Source organism: Sabethes cyaneus, chromosome 2 (assembly GCF_943734655.1).
Source record: "Sabethes cyaneus chromosome 2, idSabCyanKW18_F2, whole genome shotgun sequence".
NCBI classification, from domain to species: domain Eukaryota; kingdom Metazoa; phylum Arthropoda; class Insecta; order Diptera; family Culicidae; genus Sabethes; species Sabethes cyaneus.
The window spans coordinates 243,354,906-243,379,660 of record NC_071354.1 but is presented as its reverse complement, the minus strand read 5'-3'; the positions used below and the strand labels follow the sequence as shown (position 1 = coordinate 243,379,660).

Genomic DNA, 24,755 nt, shown 5'->3' with positions numbered 1-24,755 from the left:
TGCACAAGTGTAGTTAAAAATTTGATAAAACGGATTCTAGGGGACAACATGTGTATTAATTGAATTAAATGATTCTTCACAAAAATCTAGGAAGCTGTTCTATTTTAAAGGCTTTTAAATGATTCATTTCTCATTCAAAAATGCTACGCAAAAGTGCTCAAATCCCCAGCGACAACTTAAGGAATATATTTTAATGGTGCATTCCCCATTTTAGCAGCGGCAACGGAAAATACTGCTATCGTCTACACAATCCCAACGACCCAGCCCACTGGTCAAACACCTTCGGTAGACACCGGAGGAGGAATACTGTTTCCGAATCGCACGACGCCCTACAATTTGCGGCCAGTCAGTAGCGGTAGGAATATGCCTGGTTGATTCGTACAACATAACGGAATTTTCAACGTTTTTTACCGTTCACAGATTTGCCTCCATCGTACGATGATGTTACCAAGAATATGGCGCCCCCGCCTACGGCGGCGGCGGCAGCTGCGGCCACGCCAGCCGTTACTAGTTAATGCTCTAAGGCCTGTGATAAGCGCACACTACTCTTCCTAGCAGTTAAGATCTCCGATTCGATTTTTTTTAATAAACTAACAGTGTTTTTTTTGTAATAAATACCATCACTATTTTTACAAAAATAAAAGAAAAACAAAACCTGACTCACTTGCCTTCAGCGGCCACCACGGGCACCGGTTTGGGTTCCGGGGACTTACTGCACTCCAACAAATCCTTGAGCTTCGGCCCGTGCCGACCGTACGGATCGTCCGGCAGAAAGAAGGCATCCTTGGCCCACGTGTAGCCGATCACTCGAGTTTCGATTATTTTTTTCCAAGCTGAAAAACAAAAATCTTTACACACTCAACAACGCACGCATACCACGGGTCGAGCTTAAACGTACAGTCACTTTCGGTCAGCAGGTCGCGGAAATTATCGTTGGAAATCACCACACCGTCGAACTTTTCCGCTACGGAAATGATGAGCCGGTCGTCGTAGGATGACGACCTTTGGCCGGGCAAGTTTTTGCTCGGAGCCAGCAGCACGTCGCCGTCTTTGTACAGTTTCTCCAGCAGCTTCTGGTCGGTGCTTTTGTCCTTCTTAAGTCTGCAATTGAAATTAGGGGTAGTTTAAGTTTGACCCCAGTTTAAGTTTAACGCTTGTTGAGAGCATACCGAAACTGTGGCACAACTGCGTTGACTTCGTGGCCCATTTTTTTGAAATGTTGGATGCAAATTTCCAGCCCTTTGACTGAGAAACCTTGTCCGCACGTATGTCTGTCATTGGAATGATTGTTTGTTACACTTTTAAATTAATCCGAACGTGATTAACTCACCCAAAAGCTACATTATTTCCATCGATGACAACCATTCTTTTAGAGGTTGTTTCCTCCGTAGTTGCGTTTTCAGCATTAGCAGTATTACTACCGTTATTGTTACGCTTCTTTCGTGGTGTTCTTTTCTTGCGGCTCTGGCCGTCCAACTCGAATCCAATGGGAATAAATTCCAGTGCCTTTTCCTTCGCCGTATCATCCCGATCTAGATCGATCACTTCCGAGCAAAATATGACCGAACAGTCCTCCGAGTCTGCACGTTTTGGGGTTGGCAGTGCCTGGTCTCCCAAATCCACCTCATCGTCAGAGATCGGTATCTCTTCGGCGTTTATTGTGTTGTTTATAGCGTTGCATGTCTCGTCCGCGTCGCGGATCTCACCTTCTTCTAGCATGCTTTCCATCAGCACACCCTGATCGGCCTGAGTCTGCTCGCCATCATTATCCTCCGCATGATACCGTGGCACATATGTCCTCAGTGGGTATGGAGTATCGGGCGTCCGAATCAAAAAAACCTTATCATAGCTTGGCACCTCCTTATCGTTGAAACCTCCGAGCGTGTCCTCGTAGAACAGTGGGACCGGTTCCGGTGGAACCAGCGAATCATCTTCCGAATCGATCACAATCGTTTCGGCGTCCATTGTTTTGAGCTGTCCAATTGCCCGGTTTCGTTGTCTTTGCGGCGACCGCGACGTCGACGGTCGATTCAACAGATGATTGGGTGGCGGAGGTGGCGCTATCGGTGGGTAGAGCATCGTTCGACCCGATGACGACGGTTGATTGTTGTTGCGCTGTTTCCGCTTTTCCTTTTCGAGCGATCGGCGGAGAAGTCTCTGCTGCACGCGCTGTAAGTGTAAAAGTAAAACTTAATTTAATTTTGATGGATGCAACCTTCTTTAGTACTTACTTTCTGTACCCGTTTCATTTTACGTCGGTTAGATTCTCTTATGTCAGGTAGTTTAGGTTTTGAGAGCCGATTGCCTATCGATCTACGCGGGGTTTTACGGAGACCCGCGCTTCGGCGTGTTTTCTGATTACGTGCCATCTGTTATCTATTAAACAAAAGTGATTCTTGATTTCGAGAAATGATTCAAAACAAGCATCGTCCTTGGACGAACCCCAGCCAGTACCGATGACAACAGTAACGAATAAGGGGAAAGCAATTCCGACCCTCTGTCAAAGTGCACGTGTCCAACCAGTTCTGCGCATGTGTCCTTGACATGCTTCAGAAGGCTGATTTTTGTTGTAAAAATCATATTCACATAACTTCTTTCGTCGAGATAAAATCAATCTTCACCTGTCTCCGTTAAGTTAAGTCTCAGTTTTGGTCCAGTGATCAGTTCAGAGCCCAATTCAAGGCATCATTATACAATGGAATCAATTTGGCAAAACATTACAACGGCACTGGAGATCCCGTCGGAAGTGGCCGATAAGTGGTTAGCTAAATTGAAACAACAGTACAACTCCCAATCGAATCGACACTATCACAACGAAGAGCAGATGATTCACAGGAAGGCGAAACACCTGGCCGGAGCTAGTATTTGCGTTCAGCTGGCCTGTCTGTTTCAGTACTATCACTTCGACGCTGGGAAGGATTGTGTCGAGGAAAACTGCGGTGCTTTGAAGGAATTTTTCGCCGAGGCCAAACTGGAAAATGTTAGTTTGACCCAGAGTGACCGGAAGCACCAGCAAAAGAAAGTTATTTTTTTATTTCCTTTTTTAGAAATCATTGGAAAACAACACACTGCGACTGCTGGGAGACGTTGCCGTTGAAAGCAGTGACCTTCCGGAAGAGGATGTGCTCTTTTTCCAAGATTTAGACCTACTAATTTTAGGGTAAGTAGTTGAAATTATTCCTTCCCCAGATATTTACGTCCCAATTTTAGGTACCCTTCAGAGGAATATAAGCAATACACTGAACAGTTAAGAAAAGAATATTCTGAGATGGACAGTGGGTCTTATAACAAAATGAGATTGAAGGTACTTTCCGTTTTTTTTAATCTGAAAGCAGACGGTTAACAATAGTTTTTCAGATCCTTCAAACTTTGAATCGAATCCCATCGATCTACGCTTCTAAGGAATTGGGAGACAAATACGAACAAACTGCCAGAACTAACATCGGAAACGAAATCAAGGAATTGGAAAACCAGTAAAATTTACGGACGAAGCTCCAACAGCTTGCATTGTATCAAAGATTATTGCCATCAAAGGAAAAAAAATATTTATATACATAATACAATGTTTCGTGTGTTGTAACCCGAGAATAATAACTTTACGACGAAGGGTTTGAATTACTGTCAACAAAGCAGGTGCCTATTTTGGTTTCTGAAACAGACCGAACTTCCGGAACTTACCGATAAAACTAAAACACTTCTGCAAACGGAATGAATTACACGCACTAATTAAATTGATTCAATTGATTAATTAACAAACTGATTTTTTTATACAAGTAAAACTCCACCAGCACATGCAGGCTATCCAGAAAACGCTCCAATTTATGGCGCAGAATTACTCCAGCTGCCAGTGCCAGTCTGCCAAGTAAACACAGAAACAAAAAAAGCAAAGGCTGCTGCTGTCAGCCAGACCAGAATGCATTTTTTGTGTTTCGCTTTTGCATTCACAGGGTGGCTAATAAATGTTCGAAGATTGCCTGTACATTACGTTACGCAAATAGTAGTGACCCAAGTAACAATTTATTTTAGGCTGATCAAACGCTTTTATAGCTGATTTTATTTAACCTGTGGCTGATCCTAGGGCTGATCTATGGTTTAGATTTGGAAATAAAAGTACAAAGGCCATGCCTAGTGGCCCGGGCGCAGGCTTGAAGTAGGACTACGAATGTAGCGCAATTCGTCTCCCAATGCTAAAGCCGGTGATTTTTGTATGAATTACATATATGGATGCTCAAGTTGCGCATTAAAAAATTGTGTTCTCACATGTGAGAAATTCATAATTTCAACTCTTCAGCTAATTTATATGGTGGACCTGAATAGGTCCGTTTGTTAATCTCTAATTCTCAAATTTCTGACTCGTAGTGTCCATTGTCAACTTTCGTCCTTCAGATGGGCTTAGTGATGTCCGTTAATCGTTCGATTAATTCAACTAATCGAATAACACAAGGAATATTCGAATAATTTTTAATCGAATAATGCCAGCACGAGTAGTTGGATTAATCGAATAGTTCAATTAATTGATTAGTGCAGACAAGGCTCACCGATTAATCGGTAATCGAATAATTGAAAATTTCGGACATCACTATTCCCACCAATTTAAACCCTTCTGCTTCCGCGACCAAAATTTGGGGTTTCTAGCTTATTTAATATTCTATTATAGCAGTTTATTGTCAATTGCAAGTAAGTGGTATTTTGCATTAAATCGTTTCGATCTTCGGCGCACTTTTTCGTTATCTGCCAAGCAATAAGTACGCCGAAGAGACTAAAACGATTTAAGCTAAAATAGCACTTTTATGAGCGATTGCGCACTTATTGATTGGACAATTTTCCTTGCAATTGACAATAATAGATCGATGTTTCGAATCCAACACGGTCGGCGTAATTTTCACTCCACACCAAACAATAATTGGCTGCTGCCGAGTTTTACCACCTTTGCCGCGTCCGGATCCGGACGGGGAGATAAAATCGTAACTCTCATTATTATTTGTAACCCAAACAACGCGAAAATGATGCCGTTCACAAAATCAATTCAACTGCTTCATATACTTATTCAGTAGTTCTTAAAAGAACTGATTGTTTTCTACCAGCTGTTAATAATACAAATCGAAGAAATTTACTGCTTGGCAGCAGCTTTTTTCGAACCGCATTCTCCGTTAAAACAACTTCTTTTGGCTTTGGAGTTGTCGGTGCCTTTGTTATGGTCTTCTTTGACTTAGTAATCTTGCTTCTCGCTAGCAAGTTTGGTAGGCGAAGGAACCGGAAGCGCCAGTTCTTTGTTTGGACCAGCTTTCTCTTGTTGAAAACTAACTTCAAAGCCTTTTTCACGAATGTGTCCAACCTTGAAACGTCACAATTGAGCTGGCGGCGATATACTTCTAGACGGCTTGCAACGAGGATCCGTTGACTCTTCGGTTTATTGGCGTCTCGCTTAGTGAATTTGGATGTCTTCGTTGCCTTATTCCGGGGAAGCAGCTGAAGCTCAACGATTTTCGAGCGGATTCTATAGAGCGTAAATTAAATACAATCAAACTTTGATCCCTTTGATTCAAAAGGAATTTAATCCATAGCTCTTCTCCTATATATTTCTGTCATCCGTGTTAGGGAAGCACTGGCGTGAGAAGGCAAAAATTTTTAGCAAAAATAAAATTAAAGCAACGTCATGAGTTGGAAGACCGCATGGTGAGTCACCACATATTTAACGTTTTATAGATCAAATCAGAAGAAATTCTTCATGATTTAAAGAATCAGCGACATTTGGAAATTTAATTAAAGAAATTTAGTATACAGAAAATTTTCATCTCTTCATAAACAAATTCCTTCGTCCTGAAAAGGACGGGTTGTGGTAAATTATGTGGTTGAAAATCCGGCCAGCAGAATGGCTTGAATGTTTGAATTTTGAAACAACACCTCCCAGGGCAATGGTGACAATGGTTACCGAACAGAGCATTTTCCATTGATTCAAGGTCTTCCGCTCCCGCAACCAAATATTCTAATACAGCTGATAATAGATCGATGCTCCTGTACCAACGCGTTCGGCGCACTCTACACCAAACAATGATCCGCTGCTGCTGCTGCTGCCGCTGCGCTGCGTTTTACCAGTTTGCCGAGTCCAGTGAGGGATCCGCAACTCTCTGCTGTCTGCTCTGTACCGTACCGATGCCAATGCGAAAATGAAGCCGTTCGCCGGCTTACTTCTGATTATATACCAGAGCAAACGGCAGCAAGTTGCAGGGTGGCCACTCAATTTCAAATTTCAAATTCCCGATTTTTTCCCGACTTTTTCCCGGTTTATGTATGATTTTCCCGACCGAAAAATTTTTCAACTGGTCGGATTACTTTAAAATTGTTTGACCGTTTGAGAAACCGTTTTGAAGTCTTGATAAAGATAATTGTTCAATTTAAATAAATTAAGCTTAGATCGTTTAGAAATGGGGCAATTTAATTTGGCGATAGCGGTGCTCTCAGTCGGATATGCAAGTTTTTGACTGCGTTATGTTGCTTGTAAACAGTTCTGCTTGATTTATATTTTTTGTAGTCTAAAACTAATGTTATTCCGAAATATTTATCATGTAAGAGGAGAAAATAAAAATGATTGACACAGTCAACCCCAAAATCCATCAGCGTCAACTCAGGTGCAGGCAAAACTGCTGGATTATCCCAAAGTTATAGAGGCGTGAGTTATCAAAAACTTTTTAACAAAATATGTTAGAAAATTCTCACGACTGCCCGCAAAGTGCAAACCAAACGTGGGAGTGAAACCCTTGATCGTCAACTGCGGGTAAAGATCATTCGGAAAGTTTTTTTTTCGGAAAGTTAAGGTTAATCCCAATATCTCAGATTGATTTGGAGAAAAAACTGAAGATGGCTGCTACACTGTACGGCGAATTTGAAAGGCTCCAGGTGGTACCGAGCAGGCCAGAATTCGGGCATCTAAGTTGTACGACTAGATGCTAACGAAGCGCAATGGATCGTGGAGGAGAAATTTATGCGAAAGTCGATTACAACCAATTATCGGGGGTCAAGTTTTTCAAAGCTCCTACTCGCGGGATGGTTCTTAACGGATGCAAGTTTGTTTTAGCGGATAAGTTCGTGAAAAAATGTATGATATGCATGCATTTTTGCATGAATATCAAATTTTGAGTTAAATTTCATGAAAAAATATTCATTAGCTTGTTCACATTATTTTTTCTATGTTGCCCGTTAGAAGGTTAATTACTGACGTGTCAAGGTTCCATCCCACACTGGGGTGGGACACGTACCATTAGGCCGTATGAATAAAAGAGTTAGAGCAAACTCTCCCATAAGATTTACACGGGAAAAGCAAAGCAGCCTGTTTCATTCAAGTATGCAAGTATGCAAGCAATAAGAGATTTTAAACATTTTGGCATGTTTTATTCAGAAATATAAGTCTTTAATTGGTTTACATTATGATTTCTGATAAGTGTCTGGTATTGGGAGACACAATTTTTAAGTAATGATTTTTTTCGATTTCTCATTTCGCTTCTAAAATGGTTCATTAGTGATTCAAGTACGTGTATCCTTTTTTATTGGAAAATAGTTTTCTATATTACTCTTCCAGTGAAAAAAACTGAAGTTATGCAGTGTTGCTTTTATATATGTCAAAATCCTTAAGTGTCCGGTTATGGGTGACTTGCCCCTAATAATGCCTCACAAGTCTCCATAAGATTTTGGAATATTTTGTTTTCCGCTCGGTGAACGACTAGTGAAGGTGCCATTTGCTAGTGTGGTGTCGATCTAACTCGTAAGTAAACGAAGTACGTATTGACCAGCCCAACTAACACACTTCGGTCAATTGGACGCTGTTAATCGAACCAAGAGGATAGTGGAGCGGGGTTCGGGTTCAAATCACAATTCCGAAGAAGTGAGCCGAATGAACTGAGCTGAACTCAAACTGAAGTGGCGAGATGAAAAAAACCTGAAAGGCGCCCTGAAGATTGTTACGTTTCAATAATAAGCATAGGCTAATAACTGTTAGATTTAAGGTAAATTGTTCAATCACCCTCAAAACACACCAATCAGGATAGAAGTGTACAGTTCGAATCAAATTTGCCATATGGGCAGTACTAAAACTGTCTTGAAAACAAAAGCAGAGCAGGAATTAGTTCGCGAAAGACGTCATTGCTGCTCGCTGCAAACCACACGCACACTGCTCAACACCATTTCCGTCAAAGTAAAATCAATCGAGTCGTCGTCGATGTCGGCTGCGAATTCGGCTCGTCGTGTCTCTTGCTGTAGAATAGCAGCGTGCCTGTCGCGAAAAATTTAATTAGTGCCATTGACCGCTGCTACGATCGACAACGATAATAATCAAGACGTGCAGCAAATCTCCGTAAGTACGAGATAACCATTTTTCGTTCGACAACACTAAAACGGGAAACATTTAGCAGGTCCCGTGCGACGAATTACCACGTGTCAATTGAAATTGGCGTCGATCGTCGAAGAACGAAGAAATCGTATAGCCATTCAGCCACATTCAACTCCGTAAGTTTGAGAAAACTATTATTCGTTTCATAGCGCTAACATACGAAACATTCGGCAGATCCCGAGTGTCGAACCGACACGAGCCAGTCGAGAAAAAACTCAGTGGCGCTGATTGCCTGGAACCGAAACGATTTACACGTCCAGCGGGAATTCAGCCCGTAAGTGTAAAACAGCTATTCTGGATTCAATGGCGCTAATCTCAATACTTTCGGCAGATTCGAATTGACGAATAGGTACGAGTTAAACAACGCTTACGGCACGGCAATTGATTGCTCAGAGAACAACGCACCGTGCGTGCATACGAAAAAGCCTTCCTATCTACAGGAGGTAAGAAAGCGTACGACTTCGTCACCTGGCAGATCTAGTAAAAGGCGTTCTCGCCTCAGGGCTTTTTTTTTCTGGATTTTGTTTTATTTCACAGTACGTGCCACTCGCTGTGACGAGGCTAACATCTTGCGTGAGAAGCGAGCATCGCTGTGTTGCTCATTGCTGGTGGTCAAGTGAGGACAGATAGCTAAACGACGCCCATTCGTCTCTACGAACGCGTCAACCTGTAGTTGCACGAACGCTGTTCGATGCGACAATTTGTGTGCGACGACAACCATCCGACCTGTTGCAGTATGGCGTGTTGGTAAGCAGACGTTGTGGCTGACTCAGCGTCGCGACGACAGTGCAGCGACGTGCGACGAAGTGAAGATACAATGGAAGATGCAGCGGCTCCGTGAGTAAGCGATTGTATAACATAAAATAAGATGATCAAACGGATAGGAGATTTATTAGGGTGAAGAGCAGAATAGGATTGGTGACGTTCATTAATGTGAGGAAAGAATATTAGAATAAACATGAATTGATATTTTGTATGAGTAATTTGCGTGTTTTGGGCTTTTGATCTGTTTTTTGTCAGCTAGTCGGCGGTCGTTCGGTACCAAGATCCAGTACGAACGTATTAACATTACAAGATTTTGATTGAAAAAATGCAGCTATTGAAAAAAAAACTTCTCGGGCGGGTATTTCCCGGTTTATTTGTGAAATTCCCGGCTTTTTCCCGGTTTTTTCCCGACTGTTAGTGATTCCCGACTTTTTCCCGGTTTTCCCGATTTTCCCGACTTAGTGGCCACCCTGAAGTTGTAACAAAGGCGGATCAACGTAGGGCAGAGAATCATAGACACGAAAGAAAGGCGGTACAACGAAACCGTACTCCGTACATTGTTTGAACAAAACCGGTGTCCGGTGCTTCCTTAATAAAGAGCTACCAGTTTCTGCAGAGCAACCTAATATGAAGCATCGTCTTCATGCCACCGAAAACCAGTGGAAAGGCCGCAAAGCGCGATAGGAAAAAGAAGAAGAAGCCACGCCACTTGGTGAGCAGCGCTATTTTCTTTCATTTATTGCCGACAGGGATGGCACGGCAACGGGCATGGCAGAAGTGCACTCACAGTTGTGTGTGGTTGTGCCGGGTGAGTTTGCCAAGCGCACCGTCTCGGAAGGTACCAAAGTATACCGGCCTATAGTAAATGTATCTGGTCAGGCTTCTGTAACTATACAACAATTAGCCCTTTTTAGGGCCTAATATATAAATGAAAATGCAATTCGATTTTCTCACTAAACGCTTAGTCTCGAATTACGAAGTGGCGCAGTTTTCTTTTGCCAGATAATGTGGCTTACTCGTTTCATGCTTTTAGAAAGAATCTTAAATTCGTATTATTTTGCATGTGTAGGTATATGAACAATTTGGTTCAGAAATATTCTTCGGAAGGTTTGTCTTAAGGTTCAAACACAGGCAATTAATTTTCATGATGATCATGATTTCCGCAGAGTGTGTACATACGCATACAATGCACACACCACTAAAGCAATTTTTCTTCCCGATTTTGAATAGCCCTACCGTAATTTCTACAACTTGTTTCTGAAAAAAGAAACAGTTTATACAGAAAATATACCCCACTTTTGTTGAAAAATATCTTGTATCTTCCAATAATCCTCTCAATGAAAAACAGTAGTGAAAATTAAAAAGCTTGTTGTACACCGCGATTGTGTTGTTTACATATATACGAATACGTTGTACTCTTTCTACTACTACTTGAGCGGAATTATCATTAAACCAGCGATGCCAACTTTAGAGCCAATACTTTTGTGACAGTTTTTATCAAATCGCTGTTTTTTTCTAATTACTCTTCATTTAAGTAATTACAATCTATTACAATTTACTACTGAAAAATCAAAAAATCAAAATTGATTTAAAAACCCATGTAAAACACAATCATTAAACCGTTATTTTTTGATCCAAAATTAATGTGGATGTACAAAAGCCATAAACTTGGCTCCTATGCTGGATTGGTTTCTCCCTGAGAGAGATTCGCGCAGCCAGTACGATCTGTCAAATGCAGCCAGCCGTTATCGTTGGTCAAAAATGGAAAAGTATTGATAACTCGCAGTTGGCGATTTTTGAAAAACCCTCATTTAAAATTGATTTAGTCTTGTTTTTTCCCCTGGAAATTGACTTTTTTGTAAAATGTGAAATAACCGTGGACCAACTAGCACCAACATATATCATTCTAAAACGCACAGTTTACATGCACAATGAAGATTTCACGCACAAGTTTGATTTGTCATCCCGAAAATGAAACCAAGAACAGCCAAAGCATGAGAAAAAGAGGACCGTCTTCGCAACTCTCTCTCAGGGTTTTCTCGCAAGAGTAAGCTACACAGAAAGAAATTTCATGGTAGAGTATACTATATTAGAACGTAAAAATGAAAGAACGCACCAGTAAATATTGGCTAAAAAGATTTTTATTTAGCCCTAGCGTTGTTTAGTCAAATTTATTATATGTTACTTTCGGCGTTATTTCAATTTATAACAAAAATAATAGATTCGTAGTAAAAATTTCTAGACATTACCATGAAAGGTTGTAAAATTGTCTGAGAATATGTTGCTTATTCAAGAATCACAGTAAATTTAATTAGCTTTTTTATGGTACTTTCAATAGCAAACGTCTTCATAAAAATGGTACGAGTTACCATCGTTCTCGTTTCAATGTTGCGATGCTTTTGTTTGAGTCTGTTGAAGCATTTTCAACTGACGTTTTTGAAATTTTGACGATGCGGTATAGCGTAGGCGGAAAGCTAAGGCTAAAGCTTTACTACGAGAGGTAAATAAACGCCTCAAGCAAGTGGATCCGGGAATTGAATTGATGTCCGATAACCGGTAGAGATGATGATTGTAAAGCAATTATGAAATAAGCTTTACGAAAGCGATGTGAGGAAAGTTGATAAAATTTACCGGGATCGCACGTACACCGGTTAGTATGAGTGCAAGCCACCAATAATTCAAGTGAAAAAAGCGAAACCTTGGGCTTAACCGTCCTTCTAAGACTTGACCCTTTTTTATTGACAGGCTTCACAGCCTTGACACACAGAACAGTTACGGGACTAGTGCAACAATCCTACTGACTCTATCTATCAGTGCCGCCTAGCTTTGCATTTAATATTCATGTAAACCCAACCGCTTAGCTGGTTTCGAGGTATGATGCCGGTTTAACAATCCAGTCGTCGTATTTTCGAATCTCGAGAGCTTTATAGAGTCAGTAGGATTGTTGCACTAGCCCCGTAACTGTCTTGTACTCTAATAGCTGGCTGTGAAGTCCGTCGATAAATAAGGGTCAAGTCTTAGAAAAGACGTTTAAGCCCGAAGCTTTTCGCCTAGCTGAGATTCAAAAATACGATTACTGGCTTGTTAGGACATCATTGTACCTCAAAACCAACTAAGCGGTTGAATTCACGTGAATGTTACATGTAAAGTGCGGTGGATGAGAATTACCTATGTTTTCACGTAAACTGGACGTGACGATTTTTTTCGGTGTAGGCAGTATTCCTGGTCGCGCGTCATTTTCAAACCTGAAATTTGGTTGTGCAAACCTCACATACACTATTACCAGCTTTCACAAATACAACAAAAGAGTACTGATTTTTTTGAAAGAAAAAATAATAGAAACGAACTTTTATGATGACCCGTGTTTGAACCTTAATACAGTTTAAGGTTCAAACACGGGTCATCATAAAAGTTCGTTTCTATTATTTTTTCTTTCAAAAAAATCAGTACTCTTTTGTTGTATTTGTGAAAGCTGGTAATAGTGTATGTGAGGTTTGCACAACCAAATTTCAGGTTTGAAAATGACGCGCGACCAGGAATACTGCCTACACCGAAAAAAATCGTCACGTCCAGTTTACGTGAAAACATAGGTAATTCTCATCCACCGCACTTTACATGTAACATTCACGTGAATTCAACCGCTTAGTTGGTTTTGAGGTACAATGATGTCCTAACAAGCCAGTAATCGTATTTTTGAATCTCAGCTAGGCGAAAAGCTTCGGGCTTAAACGTCTTTTCTAAGACTTGACCCTTATTTATCGACGGACTTCACAGCCAGCTATTAGAGTACAAGACAGTTACGGGGCTAGTGCAACAATCCTACTGACTCTATAAAGCTCTCGAGATTCGAAAATACGACGACTGGATTGTTAAACCGGCATCATACCTCGAAACCAGCTAAGCGGTTGGGTTTACATGAATATTAAATGCAAAGCTAGGCGGCACTGATAGATAGAGTCAGTAGGATTGTTGCACTAGTCCCGTAACTGTTCTGTGTGTCAAGGCTGTGAAGCCTGTCAATAAAAAAGGGTCAAGTCTTAGAAGGACGGTTAAGCCCAAGGTTTCGCTTTTTTCACTTGAATTATTGGTGGCTTGCACTCATACTAACCGGTGTACGTGCGATCCCGGTAAATTTTATCAACTTTCCTCACATCGCTTTCGTAAAGCTTATTTCATAATTGCTTTACAATCATCATCTCTACCGGTTATCGGACATCAATTCAATTCCCGGATCCACTTGCTTGAGGCGTTTATTTACCTCTCGTAGTAAAGCTTTAGCCTTAGCTTTCCGCCTACGCTATACCGCATCGTCAAAATTTCAAAAACGTCAGTTGAAAATGCTTCAACAGACTCAAATAAAAGCATCGCAACATTGAAACGAGAACGATGGTAACTCGTACCATTTTTATGAAGACGTTTGCTATTGAAAGTACCATAAAAAAGCTAATTAAATTTACTGTGATTCTTGAATAAGCAACATATTCTCAGACAATTTTACAACCTTTCATGGTAATGTCTAGAAATTTTTACTACGAATCTATTATTTTTGTTATAAATTGAAATAACGCCGAAAGTAACATATAATAAATTTGACTAAACAACGCTAGGGCTAAATAAAAATCTTTTTAGCCAATATTTACTGGTGCGTTCTTTCATTTTTACGTTCTAATATAGTATACTCTACCATGAAATTTCTTTCTGTGTAGCTTACTCTTGCGAGAAAACCCTGAGAGAGAGTTGCGAAGACGGTCCTCTTTTTCTCATGCTTTGGCTGTTCTTGGTTTCATTTTCGGGATGACAAATCAAACTTGTGCGTGAAATCTTCATTGTGCATGTAAACTGTGCGTTTTAGAATGATATATGTTGGTGCTAGTTGGTCCACGGTTATTTCACATTTTACAAAAAAGTCAATTTCCAGGGGAAAAAACAAGACTAAATCAATTTTAAATGAGGGTTTTTCAAAAATCGCCAACTGCGAGTTATCAATACTTTTCCATTTTTGACCAACGATAACGGCTGGCTGCATTTGACAGATCGTACTGGCTGCGCGAATCTCTCTCAGGGAGAAACCAATCCAGCATAGGAGCCAAGTTTATGGCTTTTGTACATCCACATTAATTTTGGATCAAAAAATAACGGTTTAATGATTGTGTTTTACATGGGTTTTTAAATCAATTTTGATTTTTTGATTTTTCAGTAGTAAATTGTAATAGATTGTAATTACTTAAATGAAGAGTAATTAGAAAAAAACAGCGATTTGATAAAAACTGTCACAAAAGTATTGGCTCTAAAGTTGGCATCGCTGGTTTAATGATAATTCCGCTCAAGTAGTAGTAGAAAGAGTACAACGTATTCGTATATATGTAAACAACACAATCGCGGTGTACAACAAGCTTTTTAATTTTCACTACTGTTTTTCATTGAGAGGATTATTGGAAGATACAAGATATTTTTCAACAAAAGTGGGGTATATTTTCTGTATAAACTGTTTCTTTTTTCAGAAACAAGTTGTAGAAATTACGGTAGGGCTATTCAAAATCGGGAAGAAAAATTGCTTTAGTGGTGTGTGCATTGTATGCGTATGTACACACTCTGCGGAAATCATGATCATCATGAAAATTAATTGCCTGTGTTTGAACCTTAAACATGTAATTTCTGACGGGCTCATACTTCGAACGCTCACACTAAACTGCTAACATCACTTTAAGATGTGAGAAAAATCAATTTAACTGCTTCGTATACTTTTATTCAGTAGTTCTTAAAAGAACTGATTGTTTTCTACCAGATATTAGTATTGCAAATCAAGGAAATTTACATCTAGGCAGCAGTTTTTTTCGGGCACCTTCTCCGTTGGAACGACTTCCTTTGACTGGGGCTTTCGGTGCCTTTGCTACGGTTTTCATTGGCTTAGTAGATTTTTGTTCGGGGCACCCGCATATTTACTCCAGTAGTACAGCTTTAATCGGAGCCGCCTTTGCAGCAATTAGCAAAAATATTGTTTTCGTCCGTTTTATCAACCTTGAACAAATCGGAAGCGCCTGTTCTTTTTGTTTGGACCAGCTTTTCGACAGCTAATTTCAAAACCTTTTTCACAAATGTGTCACACCTTGGAATGTCACAATTGTGGCTAGCGGCGATTTACTTCTAACGGTTTGCAGCGAGGCTCCATTGATTTTACTGGGTATTGATAGCAGCAAAAACCATATCGTTCGCTGGCGGGCGAGTCGGTTACTTCTTCGGTTTGTTGGCGTCTTGCTTGGTGAATTTGAATGTCTTCGATGCCTTATTCCGAGCAAGCAGCACCCACTGAAGCTCAACAATAGAGGTTTTCCGTCAGATCATACCCCTCCTTTTCTTATTTTTTCTCGAAAGTACTCCCAATACGAGTGACAATGGTGCAAAAATATATTTTTTTCGTTGACTCTAGAATTTACTACGATTTTTTAAATAATGCAAATTGCAAGAATGTTGAGTTTCTTTTCACCAAATCACGAATGTTGAGTTTTAAAAAATTCGTTTCGGCTGCACTGCTTATCAAAACTTCCAGATTTTCTGGCAGCATTGCACAACAGTTTTTGACATATGTGTATCAGCGGTAGAGTGAAAAGGACAAAACGAATGAAAAGCTAATGATTATCTTCTTTTTCATTTCGTTTGTTGCTTGCCACAAGAGTAAAGAGTGGCACAAATGGTTTCGAAGTGGTGAAAATAGAGGACACTGGTACAAAAAGCCATGTAATACATCCGAGAAGTGACGGATTGAAATATACTTATTTTAGTTTTCCATTTCTACAGTAGTTAGAGGTTTTAATAAAGAAAGTTTTATATGGGTATCATTTCTAAGAGTTAAAACCGAACATTTAGTGAAAAAAAAAATTTTGACGGAAAACCTCTATTTTCGAGCGGATTCTATAGAACGTAAATTAAATACAATCAAAGGTCAGCTTAACCCATAGCTCATCTCGTATATATTTCTGTCATCTGTGCTAGGGAAGCATTGGCGTGGGAAGGCAAAAACATGAAAATAATGGAATAATGAATATACGTCTAATATTTTCTCAATTATTAAACGTCTGTTTGGAAAACATGGAATCTATTGTATTGTTATGGATTTTTTGAAAAATTTCCAATCGATTGATACCAATATCTCTAGAATCTGTTGACGGATGACTGAGTTATAAGCGTGCAAACCATAACCACTTTTCGTTACATGTTCCCTTTTCGTTTTTCTAAAGTGCACCCCAATATAGAAATCAAAGAAGTAGTCCTACTTCAAAAACCTTTTTTCAGCTCTTAAACATCTAAATCTGGTTATTTTATCAAGCTTCAGGCTAATTAATATCTGCTTTCGAAGCTGCAATGAAGCTTAATAGAATTTTTATGCGCTTTTAAATAGCCAATTTGCGCAATGCTGTCAATTCTATTTTTATAATGAGAAATAGTTTTGCAATCTGCTTTTCCAGACGCTTAATTAACGCTTCATCAACCTTTATGCAGCCAAAAAAATCTATTTTTAAATTAAAAAAATGGAACGCGGCTTTTTTTATTTTGCTGTGAACATGTTTCGAACGCGATATTTTTAATTTCGAATAACTTTAATTCGTGTAATAGGGCTTTTGCTACACACACATGGAAGACATCTGTTGGGCACACATTGCATATTTTCCTATTAGATGCAGCAAAAACGTGCTGGATAGAATTATCATTTTTTCGGAAATTATTCATCATTTTAAAGCAATTAATAGTTAAAGTAACCGACAAATGTTCCCTGAAATATATGCTGACTGTTGGTAACTTGGGTTTCGGTGAATTCACGTTAAATCGGTGTCCCAAATATACTGTTTTTTTGAAGCAGTATACGGCATAGGCCAAGTTGAAAGTAACGGAATATAAAATTGGTTTTAGCATAATAAATTGCTTTCTTAGCCGAAAGCAACTGCTGGCTTTTAATATTTGTTTAGTTTTATCCCGCTAACCTAGGTCAAAGTTACATTTTGATCATTGCTACCGCGTCTTAGCTTATTTATTGAAAATAATTTTTTTATTTAGTAAACAGATATATTACCTTGCCATATGTATGAAGCAATTTGTAATTTCTTTTTTAAATGAAGAAAGTAAATCATTTAAAAAATTTTGCTCTTCCCAGCCCGTGTGTTTTATATGGAGCTGTCACTTTTGCCTGCCCAACAGATCACCAATACATATGCACTCTGCAAACACCCTATTAAAGCTAGCTAGCTAATTAAAAATGCACGTCTTTTTTCCGGGAATTGAACCCGCCATCTTTTGATATCCATAAGCACTCACTGTATGATCCGTCCCATTTGCATCTGCAGAACAGATACTGAGAATATCTTTACACTCGAAGCCTAGCCCGCCTAGCGTGAAGCAGTCGATAATGTCGATAACTGACAAACTTTTGCTGTCAGCCGAATTGCGAAATTCTATGATGCTGTGAGCCGAAAGAAAACTTGGTAGAAGTTTGTAAAGCAACTTTAACACCCTTAAGCAGCTTTCAAGTAGTTTGAAAGCTGCGAGTCTAATGAAAGCTTCCACTCTACACTTTAATACCTTTAAGCAGCCTTAAAACGGTTTGATGTTTATGGCTGTTTAGAAGCAGATTGTTTAGCAGAAAAATCCGCTATTAAGCTTGTTTATCCGCTTTTGGGAGAGAACTGGTTTGAAAAACTTAAAGTAGCTTAAGCATCGCTTATTTAAACACCATTTAAGTGCTTACTTTATACAGCTTTAATCGCCTTAAACCAACCCGTAAACAGTCATTACTCTTGCAATTCAGCTACCGTTGTTACTTGAGATTGCATCCGACCATCACCTTGTTATGGCTGAGATGCGTTTGCGCGTCGCACGTGTCTACCGAAGTAACAACGGTAGCTGAATTGTAAGAGCAATGGCTGTTTACGGGTTGGTTTAAGGCGATCAAAGCTGCATAAAGTAAGCACTCAAATGGTGTTTAAATAAGCGATGTTTAAGCTACTTTAAGTTTTTCAAACCAGTTCTCTCCCAAAAGCTGATAAAAAAAAATCAGAGGGGTTGTGTACAAGACACGACCGCATATATAGGTGACGCAGGACTACGTAAGTCTCTTTGTAGTGATAGTAGCATGTATTCATGCTTGTAATCATTCGATTCTTCATGCATACATGCTATATGCAACATATATACATGCTACATGCGTTGTATGTAACATTTATCAAAGTAGTAACATTGCATACGTTCAATTCTCAAAAGATTGTGCATTTGAAAACAATTTAACAAAATCAAGAACACAAACTATTGCTTTCCTGCTACCTTACTGAAATTAAAGATTGTTTTATTACCCATGGTTCCTCACGTTGAAGGGATTTTACCAATTCAATCCTATTTTATCAACAGCACATCTTTTCACTACACTTCTGGCAAGCATGCGAATTCATACAGAGTTGTATTATAACCGTACACTACAGCTGTAGCACATTTTTCCAACACAGATATCAAATTCGCCGAGGTTTATCGTCTCGCAGTCGCAGTAAAGAATTTGCGATCTGTTGGAACAACGTACTGTGTCATTTCTGGCACACTTTCCTAACACAGACATCAAATTGGACTAGGTTTAATCGCGTTCGTAAGAAATCTGTTGGCACGAGGGGGCTTTGTCACTCTCTCTGGCGTACTTCCCATGCAAGGACATCAAAATGGTCTAGGTTTAACCGCGGTGTTAAGAAATCTTGTTGAAATGAGGAGACTTTGTCACTTGTTTTGGCTTACTTCCCAAGCACAGATATCAAGTTGGTATAGGTTTAGATCATCGTAAAGAATGTTCCAACCAATCACGAAGCAAGAATTCTGGTAAAACATAAGTTCGTTATTTTCAATTTTTCAATAGTTCAACATCAAGAATCCATACTTTTCTTCATTTGGGTCAATTCTTAGAAGATTTTCCGATCGATTGGTATAAGAATATTAAAAATCGATCGGAAAACCGCTGAGCTATTAGCGCTCAAAACCTTTCATTTTTCGTGACGCTCGCATTTTTCGATTTTTTGGAATGACACCCTATATCAAAACTTGCCGTAAGACGTAGTCCTACGTCAAAACTTAATAGCGGATTTTTCTGTTAAACAATCTGCTTCTAAACAGCCATAAACATCAAACTGTTTTACGGCTGCTTAAAGGTGTTAAAATGTAGAGTGGAAGCTTTCATTTGGCTCACAGCTTTCAAACTACTTTAAGTCTGCTTAAAGGTGTTAAAGTGGCCTTAAGGCCCAACCAGAATGCTGCGTCAACGCATCCGTTAGCGTCAATTTGACAATAAACCCATGGGAAAACTGTCAGAATGACGCCGACGGACGCGTTGACGCAGTATTCTGTTTGGGCCTTTACAAACTTCTACCAAGTTTTCTTTCGGCTCACAGCACACATACTGTCAGATCATAGAATTTCGCAATTCGGCTGACAGCAAAAGTTTGTAAGTTATCGACATTATCGACTGCTTCACGCTAGGCGGGCTAGCCTTCAGGTGTAAAGATATTCTCACTGTCTGTTCTGCAGATGCAAATGGGGCGGATCATACGGTGAGTGCTTATGGATCAAAAGATGGCGGATTCAATTCCCGGAAAAAAGACATGCATTTTTAATTAGCTAGCTTACTTGTACGAATTAAAGTTATTCGAAACTAAAAATATATCGCGTTGACCGCGAAATATAAAACGCGACGCGTTCCATTTTTTTAAATTTAAAAATAGATTTTTTATGGCTGCATAAAGGTTGATGAAGCGTTGAATAAACGACTAGAAAAGTAGATTTCAAAACTATTTCTCGTTCTAAAAATAGAATTGACAGCATTGCGCAAATTGGCTATTTAAAAGTGCAAAAAAAGTTTCTATTAAGCTTCATTGCAGCTTCGAAAGCAGCTATTAATTAGCGTGAAGCTTGATAAAATCACCAGATTTAGATGTTTAAGAGCTGGAAAAAGGTTTTCATTTCTAAATCTAAACCATAGATCAGCCACAGGTTGAATAAAATTAGCTATAAAAGCGTTTGATCAGCTTGAAATTGTTACTTGGGTAACGATGGGAGGAGAAAGTTGGGTGCCGTTACGACGTACGCCGATTGGGGAATCCTGAGATGAAAAGAGTGTTTGTTTGAACAATTTGAATACCGGGCATCGGAGTTGCCTGAATCGTAACGATCCGGCACCAAGAACGCCTTCATCACGACCAGTAACGAAACCCTCGGCAAAGCACGTTGCGGGCGGAGGGAGTGGCTATCGGATTAAATTTGGAGGAAGACCGACGGGTGGAGAAAGCGGAAAGTCGACATTGGGCGAGTGCAAACCAGATCCGCTAAGACAGTCGCCCGTCAAAGTTACGCCGAACTGAGTTTGTAGGTGAAACTAACTCCCTAACCGAACCAGGAGAAACTGCCGCAGCCAATACCAGCCAGGATGAATACAAAGATTCCATTAAAAGACAGGGCTGAATCAGTTACTGACTGACCGTTCAGAACTAAGCGATGGGCTGAACATTTTGAACAACTCTTCCGAGTTTCAAACGTCAGAGACCAACAAATCAAGCAACATATGACGGTTCATTGAAATAATCGCGTCAACTCGGAGCCCAACAAAAATTTTCACTGTATAACAGCTTATTAAGCGCCTGCTACCCGGCAATTAACTATGCAACGGTTGAATAAGCAACTATTCAACAAAAATGTTTGTTGGGAGGTGCCATTCGGTGCCATCACTGGATGAAATTGAAAGCGCCATCAAGAGTATGAAATTCAATAGAGGCTCAAGGATAGACTGTATATCAGCCGAGATGCTCAAAGTTGACCCATTTTTATCAGCTCAGATGATGCATCAGCTTTTCAGCAATATATGAGAAACAGCGACTTTTCCGGTGGACTGGATGCAGGGCATATTGGTCAAAGTCCCTAAGAAAGAAGACCTAACTGAATGCGGTAACTGGCGTGGCATCACGTTGCTCTGTATTACTCTCAAAGTACTCTGTAAGGTAATCCTCAACCGGATCCAGGAGAAGATCGACGCTACTCTCCGGCGTTAGCAAGCTGGATTCCGTGCTGGCCGATCATGTGTAGACCATATCACAACGCTCCGCACGAGTAGCTCAACGAATTCCAGGACTCTTCTACTGGGGATCGTTGACTTCGAAAAAGCGTTTGACCGACTCAACTATGTATACGAAAACCTTGGACGCACTTAGGCGTAGAGGAGTTTCTGGTAAACTAGCCCATCCCATCGTGGTTCAGCACGAGGTGTTCTCGTGCAAGGTTTTGCACAATGGCGTCTTGTTCGACCCTATAAGGGTCGAACACTATCGACACTGAAATATGGCAGTCCCATCCCGAGACTCGGTAGCGTAAGCCCTATAATACGGCTACCTATCTAAACCCAAAAAACTAACAACAAGAGTCAAGAAATATCTTCGGCATGGACCAAGGCGACGAAATAGGGACATGAAATGGAGACTTGATACCTGGAACTGCAGATCGCTAAGCTTCGTTGGTGGCGACAGGGTGCTGCTCGTTAAGTTAAAACCCCGAAAGTTTGGCATCGTGACACTGCAGGAGATCTGTCGCAAAGGCGAGAAGGTGTGGAGGATCCGTGGCGGCAAAGCCCAATTTTTCCAGAGTGATGGAGCGCCAACGAGCTGGGAACGGGCTTCGTAGTGTTGGGCAGAAGGCAGGATCGCGTAATGGACTGGAAAGCGATCAACGAGAGGATGTGCGTGTTGAGGATAAAGGCCGTTTCTTTATCTATACCATCATAAACGTGCATTGTCTACATGAAGGTAGACCCGACGACGAGAAGGGAGCGTTCTATGCGCAGCTGGAGGCAACGTACGACAGCTGCTTACGACGGGACATCAAAACCGTCATCGGGAATATGAACGCCCAGGTCGGCCGGGAAGCAATGTATAGACCAGTGATGGCCAAACCGCGGCCCTTCGTGATGTTTCGTGCGGCCCGCGGACTGGTTTGAGGAATGGCGGACTTAATAATTTTTTTGATTACGCAGAAGTCACTCAGATCAGTCGTAATACTTCGTGCATATTGTAGATCGGATTGCTTTCCAGTTTAAATCTAGTGGCGATTCCTAAAAATCGACTATTGCTGCCGCCTATGTAACATTTTGTTATTCGCAGAAATGGCCAGAGGTCATTGCGGCCCGCGGACTCATGGGGCGATCTAATTTGGCCCGCCCCACGCCTATGCCTGGGCACCACTGGTATAGACCGATTATCCGGTCGCATAGCCTGCACACCGACACGAACGATAACAGCCAGCGATGCGTCAACTTTGCGGCTTCCCGAGGCTTGATGATCAAAAGTACCTTCTTTCCCCACAAAGATATCAAAAGGCCACCTGGAGATCACCTGACGAACGAACCTCGAACCAAATCGAGCATATTCTCATCGAGGGCCAGTTTTTCTCGAACATCACTAACGTACGCTCCCTACGGAGTGCGGATATTGACTCGGAACACTACCTAGTAGCAGTACATGTGCGCTCAAAACTATCGACGGTTTATACCTCGCGACAAAGTCGCCCTCCTCGGCTAAACATTCGGCAACTAAACAACCCGCTAACTGCCGGAAACTACGCGCGCGTACTGGATGAAGCTCTGCATTCCTCTGTGGAGCAAGATGCTTCGAACCTCGAAAACGGATGGAGTAGGATACGCTCGGCCGTCAACGAGGCAGCAACCGCGGTGCTAGGTGTGGAAACCTCGAGTGCATGAAACGATTAGTTTGACAGGGAATGCCAAGAAGCGATAGAGAGGAAAAAAAGAGCTATCTGAGCCTATCCACGAGAGAGAATTTGATCAAGTATCGACGAGCGAGGAATGAGTTGACCACGATCCTGAGGAGGAAAAAGCACCAAAAAGAGGACAGATCGTTAGGAGCTAGAACAGCTATTCGGGGCTAATGACACCCGCAAGTTTTACGAGAAGGTGAACCAAACTCGCAAGGCCCACACACCAAAACCTGACATGTGTAGGGACGAGGGAGGGGATCTAATCACAAACGAGTGTGAGGTGGTCGACAGGTGGAAGCAGCTCTTCGATGAGCACCTCAACGGAGATATAGCAGCAGAAGACGCAATGGAAGTTAACCTCGGAGTACCTACAAACGACAACAGCGTACCGGCTCCCGATCTCGAAGCGATCCGGCGAGAAATCGGTCTGCTGAAAAGTAATAGAGCCGCCGGAAAGGACCGACTCCCGGCAGAACTCTATAAAAACAGCTAAGAACCGCTAGCAACGGCACTTTACTTGCTGATTTCAAGGATTTGGGAAGAAGAGAAACTACCGGAGGAGTGGATGGAAGGCGTAGTCTGTCCCATCTACAAAAAGGGCGACCGGCTAGACTGCTGTAAGTACCCCGGCATTACGCTGGTCAACGCCGCCTACAAGGTGCTCTCCCAGATATTGTTGCGTCGTCTATCCCCAATAGCAAGAGATTTCGTAGGGCAGTATCAGGCGGGCTTAATGGGGGCCCGTGCTACTACGGATCAAATTTTTACTCTCCGACAAATCCTCTATAAATATCGTGACTACAACGTGCCCAGGCCTACGCACCATATTTTCGTGGATTCCAGAGCAGCATACGATGCCGCTGAACGCGAACAGCTATGGCAGATAATGCATGAGTACCGTTTTCCGGACAAACTAACGCGGCTGATAAAAGCTACTCTAGAACGAGTGATGTGTTACGTGCGCGATTTGTTGACACTCTCAAGTCCTTTCGAATCGCGCAGAAGGTTACGGCAAGGGGATAGACTGTCCGGTATGTTATTCGATATCGCTATTGAAGGTGTGATTCGGCGAGCGGGCATCGAAACGAGAGGAACGATCTTCAGCAAGAGTAGTCATCTCTTAGCCTTTGCAGACGACCTCGATATCATTACTATATAGAAATCGTGGGACGGTGGAGGCAATCAACGCCAGACTAAAAACGGAGGCAACTGTTTTACCTGACTCACTGCGAATATACGTGTTATTGAAATAAAATGTAACCATCCGTTTTATTTGTTTATAGCGCATATGCAGCTAATATCGATAACAAACGATTTTTTATAAGTTGTGTCTTTGTTATTGCATTTAACTTGTAAAAAGTTGCATAAATAACAATTCAGTTTCACAATACAATCATTGCGTACTACGGGCACTTGAAATATAACGTTTAAGTACGTAATTTTGAGTGATCAAAACTAACGATATTTCGTGCTAGATGGCTCGACCAGGTTGAAGCCGCCTTACGTATTGGTAACGGGTAGTCCAGGACCGAGTACAATGGAGAGGAATTCTTGATACGGCAAGAACCACCCCGGATCTCGGCTGAATAAGTACGTAAGTAAGCCTGGTGGTCTGTTAACTGAATATCCAATGAGGAACTCCATCGTCGGTGTCATCAACGTAGGTGGAAGTTAATCGGACACACCTTGAGGAAAGGAGTGAACGAGATCTACAGAGGAGCACTCGAATTGAATCCGCATGGGCAGCCTAGAAGAGGCAGACCCAGAGGCTCATGGCGACGCAGCTTAGCCAACGACATCCGGGCTGTATGGAGGAAAACCTCTTCTGGCG

The 24,755-nt window shown here is 41.2% G+C and overlaps 2 protein-coding genes across 2 annotated transcripts; one reads left to right on the top strand and one right to left on the bottom strand.

Moving 5' to 3' along the window:
- Window positions 1-572: 572 nt before the first annotated feature.
- Window positions 573-3,835, bottom strand: LOC128738714 (uncharacterized). The gene is made up of 6 exons (XM_053834039.1): window positions 3,679-3,835; window positions 2,232-2,376; window positions 1,331-2,169; window positions 1,170-1,271; window positions 899-1,101; window positions 573-833 (listed from the first exon to the last, which is right to left on the bottom strand). The coding sequence occupies exons 2-6, from the start codon at window positions 2,367-2,369 to the stop codon at window positions 661-663; spliced, it is 1,455 nt and encodes a 484-aa protein (XP_053690014.1). The 5' UTR covers window positions 2,370-2,376; window positions 3,679-3,835; the 3' UTR covers window positions 573-660.
- On the top strand, window positions 2,696-3,477 carry LOC128736836 (uncharacterized). Its single transcript, XM_053831331.1, has 3 exons — window positions 2,696-2,980; window positions 3,048-3,160; window positions 3,336-3,477. The coding sequence occupies exons 1-3, from the start codon at window positions 2,696-2,698 to the stop codon at window positions 3,475-3,477; spliced, it is 540 nt and encodes a 179-aa protein (XP_053687306.1).
- Window positions 3,836-24,755: the final 20,920 nt, after the last annotated feature.

What these genes read in the sequence shown, in the direction of transcription:
- LOC128738714 (XM_053834039.1), bottom strand. Translation starts at nt 2,369, where the DNA reads ATGGCACGTAATCAGAAAACACGCCGAAGCGCGGGTCTCCGTAAAACC. An exon ending in GGAAATAATGTAGCTTTTGG is followed by an intron (nt 1,272 to 1,330) that starts GTGAGTTAATCA and finishes TTCCAATGACAG; the next exon opens with ACATACGTGCGGACAAGGTT. An exon ending in GCAGTTGTGCCACAGTTTCG is followed by an intron (nt 1,102 to 1,169) that starts GTATGCTCTCAA and finishes TTTCAATTGCAG; the next exon opens with ACTTAAGAAGGACAAAAGCA.
- LOC128736836 (XM_053831331.1), top strand. Translation starts at nt 2,696, where the DNA reads ATGGAATCAATTTGGCAAAACATTACAACGGCACTGGAGATCCCGTCG. An exon ending in CCGAGGCCAAACTGGAAAAT is followed by an intron (nt 2,981 to 3,047) that starts GTTAGTTTGACC and finishes TTCCTTTTTTAG; the next exon opens with AAATCATTGGAAAACAACAC. An exon ending in TTAGACCTACTAATTTTAGG is followed by an intron (nt 3,161 to 3,335) that starts GTAAGTAGTTGA and finishes ATCTGAAAGCAG; the next exon opens with ACGGTTAACAATAGTTTTTC.